This window comes from Orcinus orca, chromosome 15 (assembly GCF_937001465.1).
Source record: "Orcinus orca chromosome 15, mOrcOrc1.1, whole genome shotgun sequence".
In the NCBI taxonomy this organism is placed as follows: Eukaryota; Metazoa; Chordata; class Mammalia; order Artiodactyla; family Delphinidae; genus Orcinus; species Orcinus orca.
This window is the reverse complement of record NC_064573.1, coordinates 73,245,127-73,270,195: the sequence shown is the minus strand read 5'-3', so window position 1 is coordinate 73,270,195 and position 25,069 is coordinate 73,245,127. Positions and strand designations below refer to the sequence as shown.

General features: G+C 47.7%; 2 protein-coding genes across 2 annotated transcripts in view; both read right to left on the bottom strand.

Annotated features, from left to right (window-relative positions):
* Nucleotides 1-18,133, bottom strand: part of GCN1 (GCN1 activator of EIF2AK4) — a 56,839-nt gene extending 38,706 nt beyond the window's left edge. The window contains exons 1-15 of the mRNA XM_004281430.3: nt 18,073-18,133; nt 13,295-13,397; nt 9,878-9,941; nt 9,212-9,343; nt 8,621-8,729; nt 5,662-5,760; nt 5,437-5,571; nt 4,548-4,616; nt 4,310-4,418; nt 3,638-3,712; nt 3,257-3,385; nt 2,706-2,756; nt 2,328-2,426; nt 1,933-2,106; nt 72-224 (exon numbers count right to left, since the gene is read on the bottom strand). Of these exons, the coding sequence (XP_004281478.1) occupies nt 72-224; nt 1,933-2,106; nt 2,328-2,426; nt 2,706-2,756; nt 3,257-3,385; nt 3,638-3,712; nt 4,310-4,418; nt 4,548-4,616; nt 5,437-5,571; nt 5,662-5,760; nt 8,621-8,729; nt 9,212-9,343; nt 9,878-9,941; nt 13,295-13,397; nt 18,073-18,090 (1,519 nt within the window). The 5' untranslated portion in view covers nt 18,091-18,133. The remainder of the gene's footprint in view (nt 1-71; nt 225-1,932; nt 2,107-2,327; nt 2,427-2,705; nt 2,757-3,256; nt 3,386-3,637; nt 3,713-4,309; nt 4,419-4,547; nt 4,617-5,436; nt 5,572-5,661; nt 5,761-8,620; nt 8,730-9,211; nt 9,344-9,877; nt 9,942-13,294; nt 13,398-18,072) is intronic.
* Nucleotides 18,134-19,469: 1,336 nt separating this feature from the next.
* Nucleotides 19,470-23,671, bottom strand: RPLP0 (ribosomal protein lateral stalk subunit P0). Its single transcript, XM_004281429.3, has 8 exons — nt 23,636-23,671; nt 23,272-23,373; nt 22,127-22,302; nt 21,927-22,014; nt 21,651-21,797; nt 21,371-21,556; nt 20,374-20,514; nt 19,470-19,705 (listed from the first exon to the last, which is right to left on the bottom strand). The coding sequence occupies exons 2-8, from the start codon at nt 23,323-23,325 to the stop codon at nt 19,541-19,543; spliced, it is 957 nt and encodes a 318-aa protein (XP_004281477.1). The 5' UTR covers nt 23,326-23,373; nt 23,636-23,671; the 3' UTR covers nt 19,470-19,540.
* Nucleotides 23,672-25,069: the final 1,398 nt, after the last annotated feature.

The window sequence follows — 25,069 nt, the reverse complement described above, 5'->3', positions numbered from 1 at the left end:
AAGGCACTCCTCCCAAGGACTCTGAAAGAGGCCCTTGTCTGCTAGCATCCTGGACATCTCTGGACTCTTACCAGCCTGTGAGTCAGCCATCGAAAGCTTTGAGAGCAGCAAGGCAGCAGCGACCCCTTCGGTGACTACGGGAACCTGAGTGCTTTGGGAGGCTGCCTTCTCCACTGTTTGGATGAGCAAGGGCAACAAGTCCAGGGCCTGCAACAGTGTGTCACCTGTGGAGATAGAACCAGCACCTTACAGAACACCCCAATCGCAAGGAGGCAAGATTACTTGAGAAAGGAGTTAGTCACCCATGTCTGAATGGTTAACACCCTTCAGTTACCTTTCAAATATCTCAAATAAGTGGAAGTAAAATCTAGGACTTAAATCAAACTCTACAACCATAAAGCTAGAGCTAGAAGGGTCCTTACTAGTCCAATAGTCCAGGTATTCACTTGATGGATAAGGAAACAGACCAAGAGAGGTGAAGTGAGTTGCCCAAGGCCACACAGCTGGTTGAGGGAGAGCCAGGGCAAACCTCAAGTTGACTAATTTCTCTCTGGGGCTCTTCTCCCACACCAGACAACCTCCAGACCCAAATCCCAAAACCAGAACCAATCTGCTGACCTATGAACTAAACTCTGTTCAAAAAAAAAAAAGTAGAGGGCTTCCCTGGTGGCACAGTGGTTGAGAGTCCGCCTGCCAATGCAGGGGACATGGATTCGTGCCCCGGTCCGGGAAGATCCCACATGCGGCGGAGCGGCTGGGCTCATGAGCCATGACCACTGAGCCTGCGCGTCCGGAGACTGTGCTCCGCAACGGGGGAGGCCACAACAGTGAGAGGCCTGCGCACCGCGCAAAAAAAAAAAAAAAAAAAAGTAGAAACCTACTAAAACTATAGCTAAACCCACGTATGTGTGTGTATGTATGTATGTATGTATAATTTATTTAGGCTGCACTGGGTCTTCATTGCAGTGCACAGGCTTAGTTGCAGTATGTGGGATCTTAGTTCCTCCACCAGGGATCAAATCCGGGCCCCCTGCATTGGGAGCATGGCGTCTTAACCACTGAACCACCAGGGAAGTCCCAACCCATGTTTTCTTAATTACTAAATTGGTATGTAGAGTATTTCACAGTGAAACAAGTATTTCATTTGGATGATGCCATGGATTTGAATCCAAGAAATGTATATTTTAAAGGTTTATTTTATGATTGTTTTTAAAGTATTAAGCAGAACCAGCTCAAGCTAAAGAGACTAGGTTAAACCAAGACTTGGCTATTTAGAACTCAATCTAAAATCAAGTTCAATCAGTGCAGCAAAACTGCAAACTGATACACAAGTACAGACACTGTACAGAAAGGGGTCACCTCTCTAGGGGCAGCTCTGGAGTCTCCTAAACATTTTTTTAAACCCAGTCATCATAAGTTTAAACTTTAAGTGAAATATGAGCCCATCTCAGAGGTGGACATCAATATTAGAGATTTTTACCTTGGGGATCAAGCTCCTACAGATTTGAAGTTTCCCCTCACTGTGCTTGGGAAGGAGGTAGATGCTCAGGCCCAAATGACAGGTTTGTTAGCACTGAAGCGAGGGCAGTTGTTGTTTCTAATAGGTCCAGTGTAAAGATTATATAATTTACACCTTATAAATCAGTCTTATCAGAATCATTTCTCCATGATTTCAGAAAACAGAGTGACAGGTTCTGGTTGTGGCTCCTCTCTGAATAAAGCTTTGTATTCTGAAGGTCTGATAAGGAGGAGAAGCCAGAAACTGTTGTGAAGACTGGGCTCTGATTCTAGGCTTTATGGATGACTAAGCTAGATGCTCCCAGTGGCTCAGGAGGAAATGATGCAAAAAAAGCTGGACCGAAAGGGAAAGCCTGGAACGGTGATGACGCCCTGAAGATCACCTCGATCACCTCTGTGAGGGAAGCATCTCACCTCGGAAGCAGACCAACATGCACTGCAGATAGGCGTGCCTCACTGCAGAGGTGGAGGTTTTAAGGCTGAAGGCTTTCTTGAACCATTCAGTGAGCTTCTTGGGCACTTCTGTGGAGAACCGGTTACACCAGAGAGCCAGGACAGAGGTGGCGTGCACCAAGGTGCCTTCGTGAACTAGGGCAAGAAGCAGAAGTCCAGTCAGCCCTATGTCTTAGACCCACATCACATCACTGCCAGTTGCATGCGAAAGCAAGTAGGAGTAAAGGGAGAGGAAGCAGTGATGCTTCAGGGAGAGGAAGCAGGGCCCTCAGAAGGGGTTCATGGCAGGCTCCAACTGTGAAAACCGGGGGTCAAGGATGGGTCCAGGCTGCACCCTCACCATGGTGCACAATTACCTTCTTGCTGGAGGAAGGGGATGAACAGCTCAGCCACGGTCCCACTCAGGACTTGACTGGAAGGCCCGGCCACCACGTGATGACTGACACTCCCGATCCCTGGAAGGCAGGGGATTCCCTGCTCAGCCCTTCATCAGCACAAAACTGCCAACACACCAGTCCTCCTGTCACTGCCCACCTCCCCAGCAGCCATGCCTCTCCTCTGGCCATGACTGACCCCCCACTCAATCCCCCATCAGACGTCCTGCCTTTTACGGCAGCCAGACTGGGATGTCCAAAACTGTCAGAGGTGTCAAGATCCAACGGACTCACCTTATCTAACAGTTACGTTACACTACTACTACTACACTTCCTACTACCCGTAGAGAAATTCTGTACCTGAGAGGACGCTCATCTTCTGGGCTACAATAGTTAGTTTTCCTTCCGAGCCTGAGAGGAGAGATAGCAAAGATTCAAAATTCACATCTGCCACATTTCCCAAGGGGGTGAATAAGGTAGTCATGTGTGTGACATCAAGATACAGTTTCTGATTCCAGAAGCAGCCTTTCTATCATGTAGCTGGGCTTAACATCACATGTACTGGCTTTTTTTTTTTTTTCTAACTAAAGAAATAAATAATATGTTCTTGCAGAAAATGTGACAAATAGAAAAAATATAAAAGCAACATCTAAAAATCACCCATGTTCCCACTACCTAAAATATTATTAACATTTTGGTGTATTTCCCTCTATTTTTTCCCCCTATGCAAACGATAATGCCTATGCTTAAAACTGAGATCACCCCCATCCACACTGATCTGCACATGCTTCTTTCTGTTCATTCTTGACACAAGCAAACTCAGAGCACCAAGCCCCCAACAGGTCCCGGTGCCCAAGGAATGCCAGAGGCCACACCTTGGCCATCCGCATGCCCGGGAAGGACTTGCCCACCTCCGAGGATAGCAAACAGGTGCCTGGCCAGGGCTTCCATCGCCGAGGAGTCACTGCACTGGCGGACCAGGTTCTGCAGCGCCAGCACGGCTTCATCCATCAGGCGGGGGCTGTTGGACTTCAGCTGGCCTGGACACGGAGAGCCGCAACTCAGAAGCTGCTGAGAGCTGGGTAGCCAGGCTCTCATCTTTGTCTTCCCTGCTCCCAACTCTTCAATCCTGGCTCTGTGTTCTCATTATAAAGGATCTCAGGAAAGAAACTACACAACTGTAGTTTATTTCTAAACTGAGCTGTCTCCTACCCCTTTTTGTACAATAGGGGTAAGTACAACCGAAACCCAAGGTGCCATTCCAGGGGCTGGAGAGGGGTTGGGACACTCACCAGCCAGTCCTTTCACGATGTCCAGGGCATAATGGCTGAGATCGAGAGTCACTGATGCCAACAGACTGGAGATAGCTGAGGGGGACAGAAAGCATGCATCATGTTGGCCTCCAGGGGAAATGCCCGTTTCTGCCTGACTCCCCAGCCAGTGCTTAGGCCTGCTGTGTAGACACATAGGACATGACCACTCTTCATCTCTGTATGGTCACATGGTGGTCACACCTTTGTCCCACAGCTCTGCTGTAAAGCTGTATACTGCCCCATCCCAATCAGCAAAAAACTGCCCCTCCGACATTCCACCCACACCTCTTACCAAGATAAAAAGAGACAGAGACTCAACTCTCATATCCTATGGTTTCAAGTGCCACCTCCACACCAAGGTCAAACTGTCTAGAGCAGAGGTTCTTAACCTGGTTTCCGGAAGGTTCTTAGACCTCTAAAAATGTATGCAGTATTTTAAGTGGGTATACTTTTGTGCTTCTTCCAGCAAGAGGGCCCATTACTTTCAACATACTCTCAAAAGGGTCCCTGATCTCTCTCCCAAGGGCCCAATGAGGTAAACAGTGAATACATCTCCCCCAGCCCCAAGCACTTCCTGCTGCCAAGTAGTGGGGACCCGGCTTATCAGGCAACTTCACCTCCCTCCCACCGTCCTGTTTGGCAGGAACCTACTTTCAAGAACGTTCTCTGGACTCCTCAGTAAGGACTTCTGTATGGTGGGCAATATCATATCCTTAAACTCCGAGTGGGACATGTATCGGAGCAGAGGGGCACAGTTATCCTACAAAGAGAAAGGGGTCAGGCACCCAGCCTTCGTGGGAACAGACCAAGAATAAAGGATGGTTCTGAATCACAGAATTTAAAATGGGATTTAGCTTGCCCAGGTGAGTAAGGGCCACCTCACACTCACCAACAGATACTTCTGAGGCTTTACTTTGCTCATCAAGATGTTCTTCATATAAAAATCCAGCAGGGCACTCTAGGGAATACAGAGACCTGGTTAGACCCTGACGTTCTGAGATCCCTCTTGTGGGACTGCTTCTAAAAAATACCAATCAGTGCCCCAAATGTCATGGTGTCAAGCATGAAGATCCCAGTGATCACTCCATTCCCCATCTAAAAGCCTTCCACAGCTTTCCATGGCTCCTAGGAGCAAGTCCAAGTCCTTGGCATGGCTCACAGGCCTACCTGCTACCCTCTTTCACCCAGACACCCACGTGCCCCTCCAACCGCACTTTGCCTCCTCTACATTCCTGCCCACACGCTGCTTTCTCTGCCCAAAATGCCCTTCCTCCCCTCTTGACCTTGTTAACGCCTATTCACCCTTTAAGTTCCTTCATTAGAGATGTGTTCCCTGACCCACAGCCTAAGACAAGTCCCAACCAGAGTATCACAGCCTCTTGCGCTTTTCCTTTGCAGCGTGTCTCACAGAGATAATGAGATGACGATATGTCTAACGGCAGCCTCCTCAGATTCAGTCCCGCCCGGGAAGGGATCACAGCTCCCTCACGCACTGCTGCATCCCCAACACCTGGCACAGAGCTTGGCACAAGGCAGATGCTCAGTGTGGGTGAATAAATGACTGCATGATCAGGCAAATCATCATCCCGTTAACTATGGCAGGATCCATCCCAAGCCACAACTGGAGGGGAAACTTTCCAGCTCCTCAAAGTTCATATATCACCATGAAAGGCCGGGGTCTCAGGTGAGAAAACCAACAAACTTCAGATAAGGCCAGCAGCTGGGGGCCACCAGGGCAAAACAAGCTCCCCCTCCTTCCCTCCAGAGAGTCCACTTGCCTTGTGCCGATTGACCACGTCCATCTCCTTGTGGCTCGTGCAGAACTGCACCAGCAGCCCCAGCATAGCTGCATAGTTCTGGTTGGGTTCTAGGCTGAGAATGGCTGACAAGTATTGTTCCACCAGTCCCGGGTTCTGAAGAGGAACGGGTAAAGCAGGTGTATCAGACGGCAGTGGAGGTGGTACGGAAGAAGAAATGACCGCCACCCTGCTGCCTCCTGTCACCTCTTTCCATAGTTTGGTGAGCTTCTTCACAGCACCATCCACGGCGTGCTTGTGGGAGCCGCCTAGCACCTCCAGCAGGAGCAGGCACTGCACCTCTACCTGCAGGGACAGGGAGGCTCAGGTCCGGACGTAAAATGGGAGCGGAGATCCCATGGCCCTCATAGCCTGCCCAAGACCTTCGTCAGGCCCGCCAGAACCTGAGGTCATCTCCGCCAGGCCTCTCCCACTCAATTCCAGCCAGATCCTCTTCCCTCCACCCCCTGCCCCCCGCCACTTAACCCTGTCCCGGAATTACATCTGTTCACTCAAGCACTTCTTAATAAGTATTTGTTGAGCACCTACTATGAGTCAGACAATGAAAACACCTGGAGAATAAGACAGACACGGTCCTTGCTTTCATGCACCTCATAGTCCAGAGGGAGAAAAAGATACTAAACAAATAAACACACAAATGAATACATAATTCCAGGAAGGTTAAGTGCCATGTGGGAAAAGGATAAGCATTCTGTTTCATATATTTCTTCATCTGCCTTGACGATTCCTTCATTAATTCTACAAGCAATGAACGCTGATGAAGTGGCAGGCACTATGCTAGGCACTGTGGATACAGAAGTGAACACTGATATGCTGATCCTGCCTGCAGGGGGGCCCACTATCCAACCCAGAGTGAAGCACCTAATAGGTGCTCAATTAAAAAGCCTCACAGGGCTTCCCTGGTGGCGCAGTGGTTGAGAGTCCGCCTGCCGATGCAGGGGACACAGGTCCGTGCCCTGGTCCGGGAAGATCCTACATGCCGCGGAGCGGCTGGGCCCGTGAGCCATGGCCGCTGAGCCTGCACATCCGGAGCCTGTTCCCCGCAACGGGAGAGGCCACAACAGTGAGAGGCCCGCGTACCGCAAAAAAAAAAAAAAAAAAAAGCCTCACAGAGACTGTATGTGCCACGAACACCCAAGGTCACTGGTGAGCAGTGGACTGCCACCCTGAGAAAAAAGGCATGCTTAAGAAGTCTGCCAAATTCCATTTGCATGTGTACAAAATGGCAGATGTACAAAGTTATTCATGGCAACAATTTTTTATAACAAAAGACTATAACAACATAAGTGGTCATAAACAGGGAACTAGTTATATATATACCGTGGTACATCCACTCAAAGGATTAGTAAATAGTCATAAAGAATGAGAAACTCTATATAATACTCTGGAACAAATCTAAATCCAGTTAAGGAAAAAAACACAAGGCGAAAGAAAAAAGTTTGTATGTATGCTACCACTTGTATAAAAAGGTCTATTTAGTCATATACACAGAGAATACCTCTACTACATAAGAAACTAGTAATAGAGGGGGACCGAGATGGCTAGGGAAGGGGTGGGAAGGAAACTGGTATATCATTCTACACCTGTTGAATACTGAACCTTTTTTAAAAAATTATTATTAAAATAGCTTTTTAAGCTTGCTGATATCACATTCAGAACTATATTGCTGTTCTTTCTTCCTGGAACGTTCTAACCCATAATCTGGGCATGGTTTTTTCTTTCATATCCTTCAGGTCCCTGCTCAAATGGTACCTCCTCCAAAGGCCTTCCTCCCGCCATCACCGTCCACCCACTCTCTCTATCCTCCTGCCTGCTTTTCTGCTGCACGACTCTACACCTTGTCATTTATATGTGGACCTGTTTGTGTCCACCCTCTCCCCACAACTGAAAGCTATGAGAAAGTAAGGTCCTCTCACCTGTCCCCTGTTTCAGCCTCAGCTCCTCGAACAGCACCTGACACGCAGGGGGCCCTCAACAAATACTTAAGGGACTGAATGAACTACTCCTATGTGTATAGTCAACATCAGCAATGAGCAAAGGAAAAACCCAGATTCAAGACACAGAAACCACCACCACGGTTTCAAGCTCCTGATGCATCCTGTCCCATAAACACAACTCCGGGGTTGACCCCTCCCCTTCACTAACCCACACTGACTTACCTTGGATAACGGTTATAAGAATTCATTGGAGACATGCTAGTGAGGGAGCCCATGATAAATCATCTTACAAGAAGGCCTTTTGGTAACAATGGAACCCACACTCTGAAGGTGGTTTTCCAGCATATCCACTACCTGTGAGGTTTCAGTGTTCTTATCCTTCCATCAACTGCTGATGGCCAATCTATGGTCATCCCCAGAAGTATGCTGGATAAGCTCCCAGGGATGAGGCCTCAATAAGTCTTACAAGCTGGCTGTGTCAGGCAGAGGTGCTCACTCCTCATTTACCTGCACAGCCCTCTGTAAGTTTCTACAGCCCTTTCACACCTCTTCTGAGCCCATCTTCATGGCAACTCTTTGAGGCGGATGGGTGAGTGGTACTTTTCCCCATTTTTGCAGCAATGGGAAATGGGCTCCAAAATTAGGTATCTGGCCAAATCTCATGGCTAAGAGTCAAATCCATACCAAGATCCTCAGACTCCTTTTTTGTTAAACCATAAGACCATCCCTCTTGCCCTCCACTAAGCATATCTAGACATTCAAAAGAATCTCCCAACCTGGCCTATTGGGCCATCTCTGGTTAGCAGACATGCTGAAAGGCAAGATAGGGAATGTGGAAGGAGCAGGCACAGAACAGGAGGAAAGAATTGGTATTTTCTGGGTTACTTGTTTTCTGCCTGTCTTCCCCATTCTGGCCTGTCACGTCTTCCTCACATGCCATGAAGGCAGGGACCACGTTTCTCTTGCTCATCACTGTATTCCCAGGGCCTAGCACCATGCCTGACCCAGGAAAGCTCAAAGATATTTGATAAATAGACGAATGTTATTATGCTGCACTCATGCCCATCCACCAAAGTCACACACCTCAGGGTAACTCAAAGTGCCTGGTCACCCAGCACTAAGAGCACTGGCCAGAGAAGGTGCTTAAACATGTCCCAACTCTGTGCAAAGAGCTGACCAGCACGACTGCAAAGACCCGGGGAACCTACCAGTTTGCTCCAGATGTCTCCTTGCCGCTTGGCTCTCGAGGGAAAGACAATGCGCACCAGTAGGCAGGTCCAGGACAGGGCCAGCAAGGCAGCCGAGCCACTGCTCTTACTGAAAGGGGAGGGGAGGGGAGGGATGAGGTCAGAGCAGCAGCCTCCATCTTGAGGACGAATGCTCACCGCAAGGCCTTGCCTGCTATGCAAGACCCTCCACTGACCTAACTGGAACTGGAAACTTGTTCCCCACAAATCATCTGTGACAACTCAGGACAAGGAGTGCCAAACTCCCACCTCTTAGCACTCACAACTATAGATCAAAAGGATGGTTTCCTCCATTCAGTGCCTAGTGGGCATTTGGTTTCTCCTTAAAATGGCCTTACTTCCACTGGTTTCCCAACCCTGTTCCTCAGGAAAGTGTTTTCTCCGCTGGGCCTCACATCTTGGCTTCTCCATCCATACAGAAGGCAGACTGCCGGCACCCCTCAGAGTTGCAAAGGGGAAAGGGGCAGGCATGTTCACGCCTGCTCATCTGCACCGGCTTCTCACGAGTAGGACTCCACCAACCCCCAGTGGGCCACCACCTTTACCTCTTACCTGGGGACACCTGCTTTGGAGCCAATGCCTGAAGACTGCAGAGAGTGCAGAAGGTTCTTAGCAGTGGCTTCTGGCTGGGCCTCAGCCAACTGCTGGATTGCTGCCTGCAGAGCCCTGCGTGAGGCTGCATCTCTAGGCGGAGGAAAGAAGAGGAAGGTGAACATGTGGACTCGGGGCAGGGGTGGGGGGTTTAGGCCAAGCCTGGTCTTTCTCAGGAAAATTAGACTGCACTGTATTCCAGTGGGTCATAGATGATGGGATTAGGAAGTAACTGGATAAATCTACCTCATCTGAGAGTTCTGGAAGCATCTAATAAGGGCAAATGAGCCTTAAGGCTGTAAGCACAACATCTACCTTTAGGGAACACTTACTATAGGCCTCAAACTAGGCCAAGTGCTTTTACACACATGACCGGTGCCAGCATAGAGACTGAGCACTCAACGTGGCAAGCAACGTTCCAAGAACTTGACTCTTACTGACAACCACCTATGAGGTAGGTAAAAGCAACATCCCTGTTCTGCAGATGAGGAAACTGAGGCACAGAGAGGTTCAGTAACTTGCGCAGGACCCAGGCAGTCTGGCTCCAAAGCCTGGGCTCTAACCACTACCCTATACCACATTTCTGCACAAACTGCTCTGGACACTGGGCCTTTGATCGGGACTCACCTGTATCGATGCAGAGTCAAGCAGAATAATTTGCAGAGGCCTTTCACTGCTCCCTCTGGCAGATCTAAAACCAAAGATTACACAGAGGTTAATAAAATAAAATCTACTCAATAAAATCTACTTCCTGGGCATCTGCTTGAGCCAGGCATTCTGCTGACATGACCTCTGCCCACTGGACACTCCCCGGGCGTTTGAGATAGAATTCCCAACAGGAAAAAGTAATGACAAAATAGGACTCTAAAGAAACATCTAGCACGGGAAGGCTCTCGGACAAACATCTGTTAAATGAATGAAACTAAGGCAAGACAAGTGCCCTCGAAATTTAACATGCTTTCGAGTGGAGGTGCTAGAGTACAGGAAATGTTCTGCTTCTTGATCCGGGTGCTGGTTACATGGCTGTGTTTAGTTTGTGATAATTCAGCGACCTGTTCACTTATGATATGTGTACTTTTCTTTATGTACGTTCTAATAATTGGTTTTAAAACATAGGACAAAACTTAAGTACTATGAGGGATCAGAAAAGAGAAGAACACCTATAACAGAGAGGTTTCTGAAGATTTTAAGGACACAGAAGCTTGGCCTAACAGATGAGTAGGCTGTGGACAAACGGAAAGAGGGGCCTGCATGCAGAGTGGTGTTAACAACATGAGCAGAAGTGCACGGGATAAGAAGGCACAATGCCTGTGCAGGGCGCGTGAGGAGGAGGAGGAATAACAACACCCAACACTTAACCAGTGTTCATGAGGCACCAGGCCCTGCTCTAAGCATTTTATATACATTAACTCAATTCCTGTAAGGTGGGTACTGCAATTGAGCTCATTTTTAAGATGAAGAAACCAAGGCATGGAAAACCAAGCACGCCAGCTGAGTGAAAGAGAAACTAGTGAAACAATAGTGCTCAATAACGGAGAGCCAACCTGTGACAGGTTCTGCATGCCAGACTGAAGCCCGCAGACAAAGAGGGGAGGGTCTGACGGGGGAAATGTACGCTGAGTGTCAGACTGACCAGCGTGGGAGGCACCGAGAGCAGGAGGCCCACAAAGGGCTTGCACAGGGCCTCACACTTCAGGCACCCGAACGATGGGGGCATGGGGAATGAAGGAGGGGCGGGCACCCAGCTCCCCCAGGGCCCTGAGCCTGGTATTGGTCCATCTGATTTGAGGCTACCTCAGTAACGGAGGAAAAGAGTGACTGGAGCCGGGAACAGGTTGTGGCTAAGAGAACAGTAGTAATAACAGCTAATAGACACTGGGCGTTGACCATAGCCAGGCACCGAGTCAAGCACCGTCCCCATGTGTTCTCATTCACTCCTCACTCCCAGGAGACAGGCTCACAGGTTAAGTAACCTGAACCGGGTCCCACAGCCTGTAAGTGGCAGAGTCATGGCTAGAACGCAGAGCCCTTCACCTCTGACTCTGCACTAGACGCCTGTGACTGGAAAGAACAGGCACAGCAGACACCACCTCAGAGTCTCAGGCTTCAAGTACAGCGAGGCAGAACTGCGGAGAGCATCAGAGGCCTCAGGGCCAGACTGGGCTGAGCCAGGCCAACCATCCGCATCGACAGCTCTGAGGAAGACTTCAACTCCTCGCCCTGGCAGAAAACACCCTGCACCACTGCACCACCTCTGATGAACTCTCCTGGTGACCTGCTTGCTACCCTAACAAAAGGAGAGGCCAGAAGAGTTATCACTATGCAATGACTCCTCCTTAGACTCAAAATCAGGAAATTGAGAATTAACAATTTCATATGGGAGGTTAACTTCCCCCAATCAACTTGTATATCAAAGACTACTAAACATTTTACAAACGTAATTCACCCTGAATTGTAGAATTTCAGGGTGACTGAAGAGTAGAATCACCCTGAAAAGGCCCTGAGTAGTTCATAAACTTCACCCACACATGTCGAACTCCTTACTCCACAAAATGGGGAAAAGTGTAGTATTCAGCTGTTACTTAGCAGGGAGTCAGCCATTATGGTTCAGGGAGTCCAGCTAGCATCTGTCACATGGCAGCCTTTTCTAACTAGAACTCTGTTCAGAAGTGACCAGAAAGACTTTTGAAGGTGCCATAACACTCATATGCTGAAGTTCTGATCCACAGGAGAATCTCTCAGAAGCTCACAAACAGCAATTTACTTAATTTACACACTACTTTAACAAGCTTGGGTATGTAACCAGGCAACAGTAGATCAGAAGCAGCGAATGAGAATGGGGGTGAGAGGGTGGTAGGAAGTAGGCTTTTTCCTAACAACAAGTGAAAGCTGACAGAAACGGAGACCCAATTCTATACCGCCATGGTTCTCAAACTGCAGCAAACACAGGAATCACCTGCGGGCCTGTTAAAACACAGACTCTGGGTTCCACCTGCAGGGTTTTGGTGAATCTGAGTCTCTGGGGTGGAGCTGAGAATTTGTATCTCAAACAAGTTTTGAGGTGATGCTGATACTGCTGGTCTAGGGACCACATTCTGAGAACCAATGCTGTATAGTAAAAACACACCAAAAGGAAACTCAAAACTAATGAGCATTTATTGGTTGAAGGCACACTAGTCTTATACATGCCCCATAATTTGCAGCAAGAGCTCTCGGGTTATGGTACAGAATCAGGGTAACTACATGTGCTCAGCATTTCCCAAAATGTGGTGCCCAGATCCTGAACAGGTTTTTGGCAAAAATGAGTTTCAAGGAAACACTGGATTGAAATGTAACATCTGGGCTTCCCTGGTGACGCAGTGGTTAAGAATCCGCCTGCCAATGCAGGGGACAAGGGTTCGAGCCCTGGTTCGGGAAGATCCCACATGCTGTGGAGCAACTACTGAGCCTGCGCTCTAGAGCCCGCTAGCCACAACTACTGAAGACTGTGCGCCTAGAGCCCGCGCTCCGCGACAAAAGATGCCACCGCAATGAGAAGCCCACGCACCGCAACGAAGAGTAGCCCCCACTAGCCGCAACTAGAGAAAGCCCACGCGCGGCAACGATGACCCAACACAGCCAAAAATAAATAAAATAAATTAAAAAATAAAAGAAATAAAATGTGACATCTCACAAACTTGCATGATCTTGGAATCCTTTACTAGCCAATCACTTGATACCATCTTGCTTGTTTTCACGGAACACTGACTGGGAAAAATGGTGCCCCCGGTCATAAAGAAAATGTTTTTCCATCCAATAAATCACTTAAGAAAGACTGCTGGTATCTTTTAGAACTATTTCCAATCAAATGGTTAAAACTGGTAAAAAGGTTTGGCGCCTAGAAGGATAAACTCTCCACCAACCCAACTGCTTCAGTGCGGATTATAACAAGCAAACACTGACAGTGAAGACAGAAGTTGCTGTGAGGGGAAAAGAAGGCCATGGTTCTAAACAGAGAACCCTATTTAGTTTGAAATGAAATCAATGAAATGAAAAAAAAAATACCTTTTCCAGCAACACATTTCCCCAGCTCACTGAGGATCTCTCTCCGTTCCTTCACACTGGCTGTTGTCACCTTCCCTGCAAAACGCTTTAGTGTCTCAGAAACCTGTGAAGACCAAGCCCACAGAGAAAAATTTCAGCAGTCAAACTACAAAACATTGCTGGGCCGGGGGGGGGCAGGGGGGGCGGGGGGGCGGAAACAGAGAGAGCGAGCAAGCTGTGGGAGGTGCAGAACTCAGTGAAGCTCTCTAACCCAGGGTTTCTCAACCTCCACACCCCTGACTTTGGGGGCTGCCTTTATACATCGTAGGATTTTGAGCAGCGTTTCTGGCCTCTACCCAATGGACACCAGTAGCAGCACCCCATCCTCCCACCACAGCTGCGGCAACCCCAACTGTTTCCAGACATTGTCAAACATCTCCTGGGGGACACAATCACCCCCAGCTGAGTGAGATGTACTGCTTTTAACCCAACCAGTCAGCCACTCAGTATACCTCATTTAAACGTGGACAAAAAGAGGCAAGGTCAAAGGCAAAGACCTCAGGACAGAAAATATCCCTTCCAAACTATGCAAAATCTAGGAAGGGCCTACTAAATGCCAGGTATGTTCCCTTTATATTATCTCTTGTAAACCTCCCATAAGAAGGAGTATCCTGGCAACTCATAAACACAGTTGGCTAGCGGGTAAAAGGTCAAGAAATTGAATCCCAGCTCTGCCTCCTACCAGCTGTGGAAACTCAGTCAAATTATATCATTTCCTTGACCCTCTGATTCCCCATCTATACAGGCAACAGCACCTACCTCATGACTGTTAAACAGAGACTAAATGAGATAGTGTATGTAGAGCATTTACCTCTCATCCTGAGCACAAAATCAGCTACTACTACCAGCAAGCCTTCCAGACAGGCACCATATCCCCATTTCACAGATGATGAAGAAACCAACTCCCAGAGAGGAAGCCACTGCTCAGACTGGACCTGTGGGCCACAGCACCTGCATTTCTGAAACTAAACCTGAAACCAACAGGTCTAAAAACTGATGCTAACAACTCCTTAGCTTTCAACCACCATCCATGTTACCACAACTGCATCCCCTGCACAGGGACATAAGCATAAGACCTAGAAAGAGCGGCAGTTTGCAAATATTCCTGAAAATCTGGCTCCTGAACAATATTCTACAGGCTACAAAGCAGGCAGGTTGTAGATACATGAGCAGTTGAGCAGGGCATAATAAGACCCAAGTGGGTAACACCCGCCCTCTTTTTCTTTTGAGGGTATTTCACGGACTGGCCTTATTAGTAGAATAAGACTCAAGGGTGCATAGAGAGAGAAAGTAATACTGAGTTCTTCTTACAGATAAATCCCTGCTATAATTCTATTAGCAATGAATAAAATCATGTCCAAAACTGTCTTCTACACAAATTATTTGTTTTAATATTGTCTCTTGTTTTTATAGTCATTCACGTATATAATTAAAGAGTCAAAAAGTTCTGGGAGGTTTGCTCTAAAAATCAGTCGCATGCCCTCACACACAAGGACAATCTCTTTCACCAATATTGGCTGATTATTTCGGTAGTTATCGCCATATCTCTAAATAATTTGCTTGTGCTGCTACTTCTGCCTTTCTACCAAAGACCTCTCTCCCTCTTCAACCCCACCAGAGACCCTCCCCATATCCCTGACACAATTCCTTTGTTTCATAATATGGGTTAGCCCAGTAATTCAGTTTACATTATATGCAAATGGTATTCAATTTCCATTTAATAAACTGTTTACTCTCTTGCACAGCTTTTTTAAAATTAACCCTGGAGTTAAATAAAGGCTCCCAATGCCCATTCCCTCCTCACCTCAGTTTGCCTTGTTTTATCTGTTCTAATTAATAATTCAATCTCAAACTTTCTGCCACTTGTCTAAATCTCAATACATTTAGGCAGACCAGGTATTCTACCAAATTCCATTTTCCTGAAGAAGCCTCTCCCAGTGCTTTCCTACCTGCCCCAATTTGGTGGGTGATCTCCTACAGCTGGGACTCTATCACCCTGAAAATGTACTTTCTTGTGTTTGGGTAAAGTACATCCTCCATCTCGTGAAGTCCTTGCAAGTTTGAAAATGTTTTGGCCTCCTACCTGAAGTTTGTCTGGGTACAGAATTCTAGGTTGAAGTTTTCCTAGAATACTGAAGACCTTTCTTCACTGAGTTCTAGCTTTCATTACTGCTGGGAAACCCAACGCCATTCTGGTTCTTGATCCTTTGTCTGAGACCTGATTTTCCCCCCTGGAAGTTTCTAAGATCTTCTTTTTGTGTCCAAGGTTCTAAAATTTCACATTAATGTGCTTTGTTGTGAGTCTGTTTTCATCCATTGTACTGAGCATTTTTGATCTGAAAACACATGCTTCCGTTCGCAGAAAGTATGTTGAATTATTCTGTTGATGATTTCCGTGGATATTGGACCTCCCACACTTTTGTGTGGTCCTGTTTTACACAGAACAAGTTTTCTCCAGAGAGAAAACTTTCAGGCTTTTGCCAAGATGGAGAAAGAAAGCTGGGGCTCTGACTGCATCTGAAAAGGGCTTTCAACCAATCCTCCTAACTTAGCCCCTCCCCACTCACCCTCATTTCCAGAGGTTAGCTGATACCACCAATTCCCAGCTGTCAGAGATTCTGCAACGTAAATCAGGTTGGTTCTCAGCTTTCTTAACTTGGCTTAGGATTCATTTCCCTTGGGTCTGCTGAGCCCTTTACCACTTAACACTTTCTAGCTTCCAAAAGTTTGCTGCTATTGTCTGCTCCCCATTCTTCCAATTCTCATTTTTTTTTCCAACTCTTTACTAGTTTTAGTGACGCTGGAGGAGATAGCAAAAATAGATGCATATATATAATCCACCCTTTACCTAAAATTCTCACATAGCTGTTTTTCCATGCTAATATTAAATTCCTGGCTATAGTTTCTCCCCCAAAGATGAAAGAGTGTTTCAGGTTCAAGGCTCTTCTTTTTCTTAATCAGAAAATGAATGTTACCCACTTGGGATCCTGTCAGAATAAAACTGAGGAAGATCCTTCAGAGAAGTCATTTGCTGATGAGATCAGATGCAAAGAGCTTAAATGTTCACAGGTTTCTCTCTAGAGGAGCACCGTCCAGTAGAACTTTCTGTGTTGATGGAAATGTTCTTTTGCACTGTACAATGCAGTAGTCACCAGCCACATATGGCTACCGGTGCACTGAAATGTGGCTAGTGCAACCGAATAACTGAATTTTTAATTTCATTTAATTTTAGCTAACTTAAGTAGCCGCTTGCCTATTAATTAACTAGCTACCATACTGAACAACACAGCACTGGAGAGATTTTTTTTTTGCATTTGAGTTTTAATGTTACACAGTCAGCGTGTATTCTCCCAACCCTTTTCAAAATACCCAGGAGACTATGCTTTTCTTTCCAGGATTCACTATAACAAACTTGGAACAAATTACCAGCCCCTGGGACTTCCCTGGTGGTCCAGTGAGTAAGACTACGCTCCCAATGCAGGGGGCCCGGGTTCGTTCCCTGGTCGGGAACTAGGTCCCCACATGCGAGCCTCAACTAAGAAGTCCACATGCCGAAACTAAAACCCGGCGCCGCCTAAATAAATAAATATTTAAAAAAAAAACTACCAGCCCGTCCCTTGCACAGGAAACTCGCAATTCGCATCTTTTTTTTGTTTTGTTTTGTTTGCGGTATGCGGACCTCTCACCGTCACGGCCCCTCCCGCTGCGGAGCACAGGCTCACGGACGCGCAGGCTCCGCGGCATGTGGGATCTTCCCGGACCGGGGCACGAACCCGTGTCCCCTGCATCGGCAAGCGGATTCGCAACCACTGTGCCACCAGGGAAGCCCAATTCGCATCTTTTGAATGCTCAGGTTAAGGAGTCACTCTCTGGCCTCAGGGCCTCCCTATCAAAATCAATTAATCTCCTCACCCTGATACCCAAGTGAGCCATGCTGTCCTTTAGAGACCCATTTCCTTTTCCCATAATATTGTCTTTTCACCCTAAAACACGGCTAAAAGGAGGATGGGGTGGAGGAAAAAGGTCTTCCCCAGCTCTTCCCTTAACTATGAGGCACTTCACAGGTAATAACACTCAAGGTGACAAGACTCTTCCTGAATTGTGACAGTTCTTTTATCTAACGCTGCACCTAATAACAACCATCAACATGGAGTCCTACTTTCTTTCACTGACTCCTCACAACAACCCTACACGACAGGTACTAGTTTAGCCCCATTTTATGGATGAAAAGACTGAGAATTGGCAGGGTTAAGAAACTTGCCCAGCGTCTCAGAGAAACTGAAACTGACCAAGACTCCAACTCAGATCTGTATGAATCCAAAGAATATGCTATAAATCCCTGCACATAGTAGGTGCTTGAGAAATATTTGCTGAACACAAAGTTTAAGAGGGAGTTGGCGTTGGCCGGGGCTCACTGCTGGAGGGCTTCGGAGAAATGGAGCAGAGACTCCTTGAAAGAGGAACTTCGGCAACTCCGGAACCGGGGAGGGCCCGACGGGTTCCAGCCGCCGAGGCCGGAGTCCCTGATTCCTCGAGCCCGCGGCCGGTCCGCGCCACCCGGGCCGGGAGCCGGGACGAAGCCGGGTCCGGGAAGGACCGGCCCAAAGCGGCCCCTGGACCGCGCCCTCCGCAGCCGCCGGCCCCCGGCCCCCTACGCCAGCGGCACTAGCGGTCCTGCCCGACCGCCGCCGTCCGCGCCCCGTCGCTGGCCGCGTTGGCCTCGCAGCCGCCCGCCTCACCTGCGTGTCCGCCGCCATCCTGCCGGCGCTGACTCCGGAACCGCTTCCGGAGCGCTTCCGGGTCACAGCGCGGGCCCACACCGCAGAGTGAGGCCGGGATAGTGTTGGGGCCCGGGGCCTGGCGCCCCCGGGCGGGATGGCGGCCGCGGCAGCCTGGGCTTCGAGGCGGGAAACTGGACTGGGTACCGGGGTAAGCGCCGGGGACTATCAAGGCCTCCTCCCCAGGGCCTTTCTCAGCCCGGCCTCGTGGGAGACGGGGGTCCCTGAGGGTTTGTAACGCGGCGCGACCGCCCTGCAGACATCGACCCACGAGTGCGCAGGTCCGGCCCAGACACCCCCGTGTGAGCCTCTCCTGCGTGAAAACCATTTTACAGAAGTGTGTCCTAGATGCTTCCTGGAGGAGTTCCCTTGATAACAGGAACTGAGCTCGCTAAAAGGCAGGCAGCCAACTCGTGTCTTATCCTATTAAGAGTTTGTACCCCAGCGGTGGACAATGTGAGGGTTTAAAAACAGGGGTATACCTGGCAGTCAGGGGAGGACTCTGGAGCTGAGAGAAAAGCCTGCCCAGGGACAGCTCCTTAAGACAAGGTCACAGGGTGGGAGGCTGCAGGTAGTGGGCCTCATGGTCCAGAGTTGCTTAAGTTTTATTCAGCATGCAGACCTGCCAACTCTGTAACTAGTTCAAATACGGTCTGCACAGCTCAGTTGTCCCTGTTAGCAACGGCTTTCAAAACTTTTGAGTCCTGGTTACAACTAGCACATTACTGGGTGACCCAGTGCAAATCGGTAAGTGAAACCTAAGATTCACAACACCTACAGCATCAGCTGTTCTGTCTCCTTAAATAACGGTCACCACTAAACTCATCATTAATCACATCACCACCCAGTTTGAAAAACTCTGGCAGCACTCATCCAGTGCTTATCTCAATATGACACCTACTCAAAGTATCTTGGAGTGACCCAGGATAGTGGCCTGATGGTCATGGAATCAATTCTATTTATTAAGAATACAGTTAAAGCTGGGTCCACAAAAAGTACAGCATGCTAGGAGAGCAGTCCTTCACTTACAAAGAGGACACCAGGGCTTCCCTGGTGGCGCAGTGGTTGAGAGTCCACCTGCCGATGCAGGGGACACGGGTTCGTGCCCCGGTCCGGGAAGATCCCACATGCCGCGGAGCGGCTGGGCGCGTGAGCCATGGCTGCTGAGCCTGCGCGTCCGGAGCCTGTGCTCCGCAACGGGAGAGGCCACAACAGTGAGAGGCCCGCGTACCGCAAAAAAAAAAAAAAGAGGACACCAAATGTCAACTCCAAATAAAGCTCTATGATTTTACCATGGCTTCAGTTTCTAGCACACAGAACTATAACCTCAAAATGCACAAAATGAAAAATCCAGAGACTTGTAAGAGAAGTAAGCCTTTATTTCCTTGTTTCACAAATAAAGCCGGCTGAGTTGGCTGCTTTTTGGTGACTAGTCAAAGAGACCAAATCCCATGTCCTCGTCCGACTCCTCCGACTCTTCCTTTGCTTCAACCTTGGCTGGGGCTGCGGCAGCAGCAGCAGGAGCAGCAGTGCTGGCAGCTGCCACAGGGGCAGCAGCCACAAATGCAGATGGATCAGCCAAGAAGGCCTTGACCTAAAGCAAGGGGAAAAGTTCATGGTCAAAATAGTCCATCTACACCCCCTACTACCCACAACCCTTCAGCCTCTGCAGAGCTCAAAAGTTTTAAGGACCAATTTCCGTATCAGTGAAATCTTATTCTGGAAGTGACCAGACAGGACAGCTTGGGTATAGCCTGGTGATCTTAGGCCCAGCTCTTACCTGTTAACTAAGCCCCCTTTAAGTCTCTTGTAATTTCTAAAGTCGCGAACACGCCTCCCCTGCCTCCCAACCTCAAGTATACAGTTGGCCCTCTGTATCCAGAGGTTTCACATTCACAGATTGAACCAACTGCTGATCAAAAAAAGGAAAAAATTTCCGAAAAGCAAAACCTGAATTTTCTGAACGGGGGCAATTATTTACATTGTATTTACAACCATTTACATAGCATTCACATTGTATTAGGTATTGTAAGTAACCTAGAAATATTAATTAACATAACACCATTTTATACAAGGGACTTAAGCACCCATGGATTTGGTGTCCGTGGGGAGCCCTGGAACGAGTCCCCCTAGGGTTTCTATACTCTTAAAAATGTATCTGCTACATAAAACACAATTATAAAAACACTAACAGGCAGCTATTTATCCTCCTGCTAATAACTGTCAGGTCTGCTGTGGTCCTGGTGGATTTTTTTTTTATACCTTTTCAGCAAGTGGGAAGGTGTAATCAGTCTCCACAGACAAAGCCAGGACCCGCTTGTACCCACTGATGATAGAATGGGGTACAGATGCAACAGTTGGGTAACCAATCTGCAGACATATGCTGGCAACATTGCGGACACCCTGTGGAAGGAAGAAAAAAAAAAGAAAAAAAAAATCACACTTCAGGTGTGATGTCTTTGCTGTTGAGTCCAAGCAAAGCTCGACAGCAAACAAGACTTGCTAGATTAGTATATTAATCTCACACAGGACACTTCACCTCACACCAAATGCTTCTGGCAGGGAAATTCAGACCCAATAATTTATAAATGCTTTTTGCTGTTATTCTCAACATGGGCGTTCCCTATACCATGATGGTGGCATTTACGTCAAAAGCCACCATCTTGTGAAAATATAAACTATTAACATAACCATTGCATTCCAAGAGAGAAAAACATTAAATTAGTTCCAGATGTGAATTTCATTCACTAGTGAGATTTCCAAAAGTAACTGGAGTTAAGAGTATGTATAATTGCAATGTTCCGTTCATCCAATAAAAAAGGAATTATATCTCCTACCACCTTATTTGTTAACTAGAGGATATATTAGTGGCAAAAACTAAGCAATAACAGTCCCTGAAAGAGTCCATCTTCCCAAGACAGGGTACTTGGCAACACTGATGTATTAACTATCTCATCTTCTCATTCCTCTTTTGACGCACTGACACTACTCAAAATCTCACATCTTACTGCACACCCTAGAATAACAGCCCTTACCATGTGCCCAGCACTGTTCTAAGGCTTTACATTCATAAATTCATTAGATCCTTCAACAATCTTATATTGTTATTGCCATTTACAGACAAGGAAACTGAGGTACAGATTAAACAACTGTCCCTGGTTATTACACTGCTAGTCAGCTGCATGGCCAGGATTCAGTCTGAAGCTAGACACGCTCTCAACTATTAATGCAAGAAGAGCCTGGAATGGACAGCGTGTACCTCCAGGAAGCGAGAATGCAGAGTTTCCTCTGTGATGTCAAGTACTTCAGGGTTATAGATGCTGCCACTGTCAAACACCTGCTGAATGACCAGCCCAAAGGAGAAGGGGGAGATGTTCAGCATGTTCAGCAACGTGGCTTCACTGGCTCCCACTTTGTCTCCAGTCTTAATCAGCTGCACATCACTCTGAAAAACAAGGGAGCTGGCAGTTAACACCTGGACATCCAGCAAGTTGGCAGCAACCGAGCCCGGCTAGCACTGGCAAGCCAGGTCCACTCACCAGGATTTCGATGGTGCCCCTGGAGATTTTAGTGGTGATGCCTAAAGCCTGGAAGAAGGAGGTCTTCTCAGGCCCCAGACCAGTGTTCTGGGCAGGCACAGTGACTTCGCATGGGGCTATGGCACCAGCACGGGCAGCAGCTGGCACCTGAACAAAAAAATGAGAAACAGTGAGAAGTCTTCTCTCCACAGACACAACCTGAGAACGGTCAGTTTTGTTGCTTTTAAGGAGCCAAAATTAATAAGGTCTCTCCAACCAACCTGATTCTCCCCTTACCTTATTGGCCAGCAGCATGTCCCTGATCTCAGTGAGGTCCTCCTTGGTGAACACAAAGCCCACGTTCCCCCGGATGTGAGGCAACAGTCTGCAAAGAGAAGTTTATGGGAGACAGTCACTTTTCAGTACCGTTCTTCTCCAGGAAAAGGGAGGAGGACACTGAGAAGGGCGGATAAAGATGCCCAGGAGGATGAACTGACTTCTCCAAAGCTGGGTTGTTTTCCAGATGCCCTCGGATGGCCTTGCGCATCATTGTATTTTTGCCCATCAGTACCACGGCCTTCCCTCGGAGAGACATGCGGATCTGCTGCATCTGCTTGGAGCCCACATTGTCTGCTCCCACAATGAAGCATTTCGGATAATCATCCAGAAGTTGCTACAGAAACAAGCCACAAACAAGCAACGTTTCACAGGACAAAAGAGGGAAGAGATTAATAGAAACCAAATCCCACAATAACTGGTTTCCATCTCACTCCCTTTCTTCTATGCTTTTGAAATGTCTCAAAGACTGGGACAATTCCTTTTACTGCCAGCTGCCCGACTTAAAACAACGCTACATTTTCAAAGATTTGCTTGCTGAGTATGAATGGTAAAAATTATGTTTCTACATTCAATCAAAAAATTTTACTTGTAACTTTCATTTTAATTTTTCCCAACCATGAAGCATGTTTCTGTTTCACCAAATCAGCTGCATTAATACAAAAAAAATACTTTTCCAAGTAAGGTTAGATTTAAATTATTCAAAATACAACATAAAGCAAATACAGTAAAATACTGCTTGTAGGACCCAAGTTGCGGGTATATGATTTTACAATTCTTTTTAAGTTTTTTGTGAGTCTGAAACCCTGAATGAATGGGGAAGAATACAATGGACTAAACTCTACAACGCATCCTAATGCCTGAAGAGCAGCATGGTTAGCATTTCTAGGCAGGGGAAGACCCAACTCAAGGCCATCCAAGAGAAAGCATTCACTTAAAGTTTAGTTTCTTGACTAATAGGACCTGAATATGCAACAACTTGACTTTATAATGAGTCACTCATTGCCTCAGACCTTCCCAAACAAGGAGACAGGGGAGTAAAAGTACGATGAGCGCTATTTGGAAGCCGACAGACCTGGGCGTTAATGCTGTTACCCTAGGAGCCACTTAACGTGCCTGAGCCTATTTACCTGCAACAAAGGGAGGAGAAAGGGCGCGCATCTCGGGAAACTGGGAAGATTAAATGAGATTTGCCTAAAACGACCTAATGTGGTAGTAGGCACTCAGCACATGGCTGCTGATTGTCTCCGTTAGTGCCCGGGGCCGAAGCAGCACGGTGGGCGGCTGGGACCCACCCCGCACTTACGATGATCTTAAGGAAGTAATTGGACTTCCAGGTCGCCCTGTCTTCCCTGGGCATCACTGCGGTGCGTCAGGGATTGCCACGCAGGGTTTAAAGACGATGTCACTGAAGAGAAAAAGGGAGCTCAAGACACCCCGACACAAGTCCCCAAGACATGGCGGGCTCCAAGCCCAAGGCACATGTGGAGCAGACCACGCGCGGGCGCCCGCCGCCCCGGCCCGGCCCGGGGCTGCATTTGCCGCCGCCGCGGCCCAGACCAAACAGGCCCAGACCCTGCAGTCCCGAAGCGTCCCCCACCAAAGAACCCCCGAAGAACCGTATCCTCCCAGCCGCCAGTCCCGGGCGAGACTGCAGGTCACGAACGAACCTCACTCCAGGACGCCTGACGAGAGAAAGGCCTCGCACCGGCTTGCATATTTTATAGGTGAACGAAGCAGCCAATTAGAAGCTGCGGACAGCGCTCCCATCTATTGGCTGGGGTCAACGTCTGTCTGGAGGAGCCGGATTGATACAGACAACCATTGGATGATATCGGTGCCATTCCATCCAACAGGAAGCTTCCTTTAAACGAGGTAGTTAAAGGAGGGCACTGCTGTGTGTTGGAGGACCTTTCTCAGAGTTGCTTCCCTCTGCTGGGCTGGAGCCGCTCTCGTGTAGGCGCTAGAGTTTGCGAGCTGAGTCCACGTTTCTTCCGGTCAAGTCGCAACTAAAGAGTATGACGTGGAGCTGAGAAATAATTGCTCATGAAAAAAAAAAAAAGGAAAAAAAAATTGCTCATGGTTTAGAAACAGAATGGTCTCTTGTCTCCTCTGCAGTTTGTTCTTCTCCCTATCGAAACAAAGGAATCCTTTAAAACCTAAGTCGGATCATTTCCTCATCTGCTCAGAACTGTTTAAAGGCTCCCCATTTTCCCCTCAGTAAAAAGCCTAAAACTTAAATAGCCTGCAAGGCTCTACATGATCTGTTCCCCACCTCCACACCTATAATCTAATCTCCGATTTGCCTACTGATTCATTTCCTTCCAGCCGGATGATGTTGCACTAGCTATTACCTCTTCCCGGAAGCCTTCTTGCCGATATCCACACCTCCATCGAGTCTTCGCTCAAATATCACCTGCTGGAGGCCTACCCTGATTGCCCTATTCAAAATTACCCCAAAACCACTCCCACTCCCCCCCTTCCTCTGTTCTATCTTTTTGGCAGCACTTACACCTTGTAACACACTATATAATTTATTTGTTCCATTGTTGTTTGTCTCTCTCCAGATATTTTTGCCTTGTGCCTGGCACATAGTGAGCTTATAATAAATATTTGTTGAATAAATGGATGCAGGGTTTGCAGACAGATAACCTTGGATTCATATCCTTGTTCTGCCACTTGCTAGCTGTGTCATCTTAGGAAGTGATTTCACCTTGCTGACCCTCTGTTTCCCTTTCCTTATCGGTAAAATGGGGATAATAGTATTCACATTCTAGAGCGATATGTCTTAAGACAACACAGTTCCTGGAATATAGGAGGAAATCACTAGATGTCAACTTATTTTATTACACCTTCATTCAACACTTATTTGAACAATTGTGCTACATCAATAAATATCTTTTGGGACTTCCCTGGTGGCACAGTGGATAAGACTCCATGCTCCCAATGTGGGGGGCCCGGGTTCAATCTCTGGTCAGGGGACGAGATCCCACACACATGCCACAACTAAGGAGCCCTGGAGACACAACTAAGGAGCCCACCTGCTGCAACTAAGACCCGGCACAACCAAATAAATAGAATAAAATAAATATGTTTTTAATGAA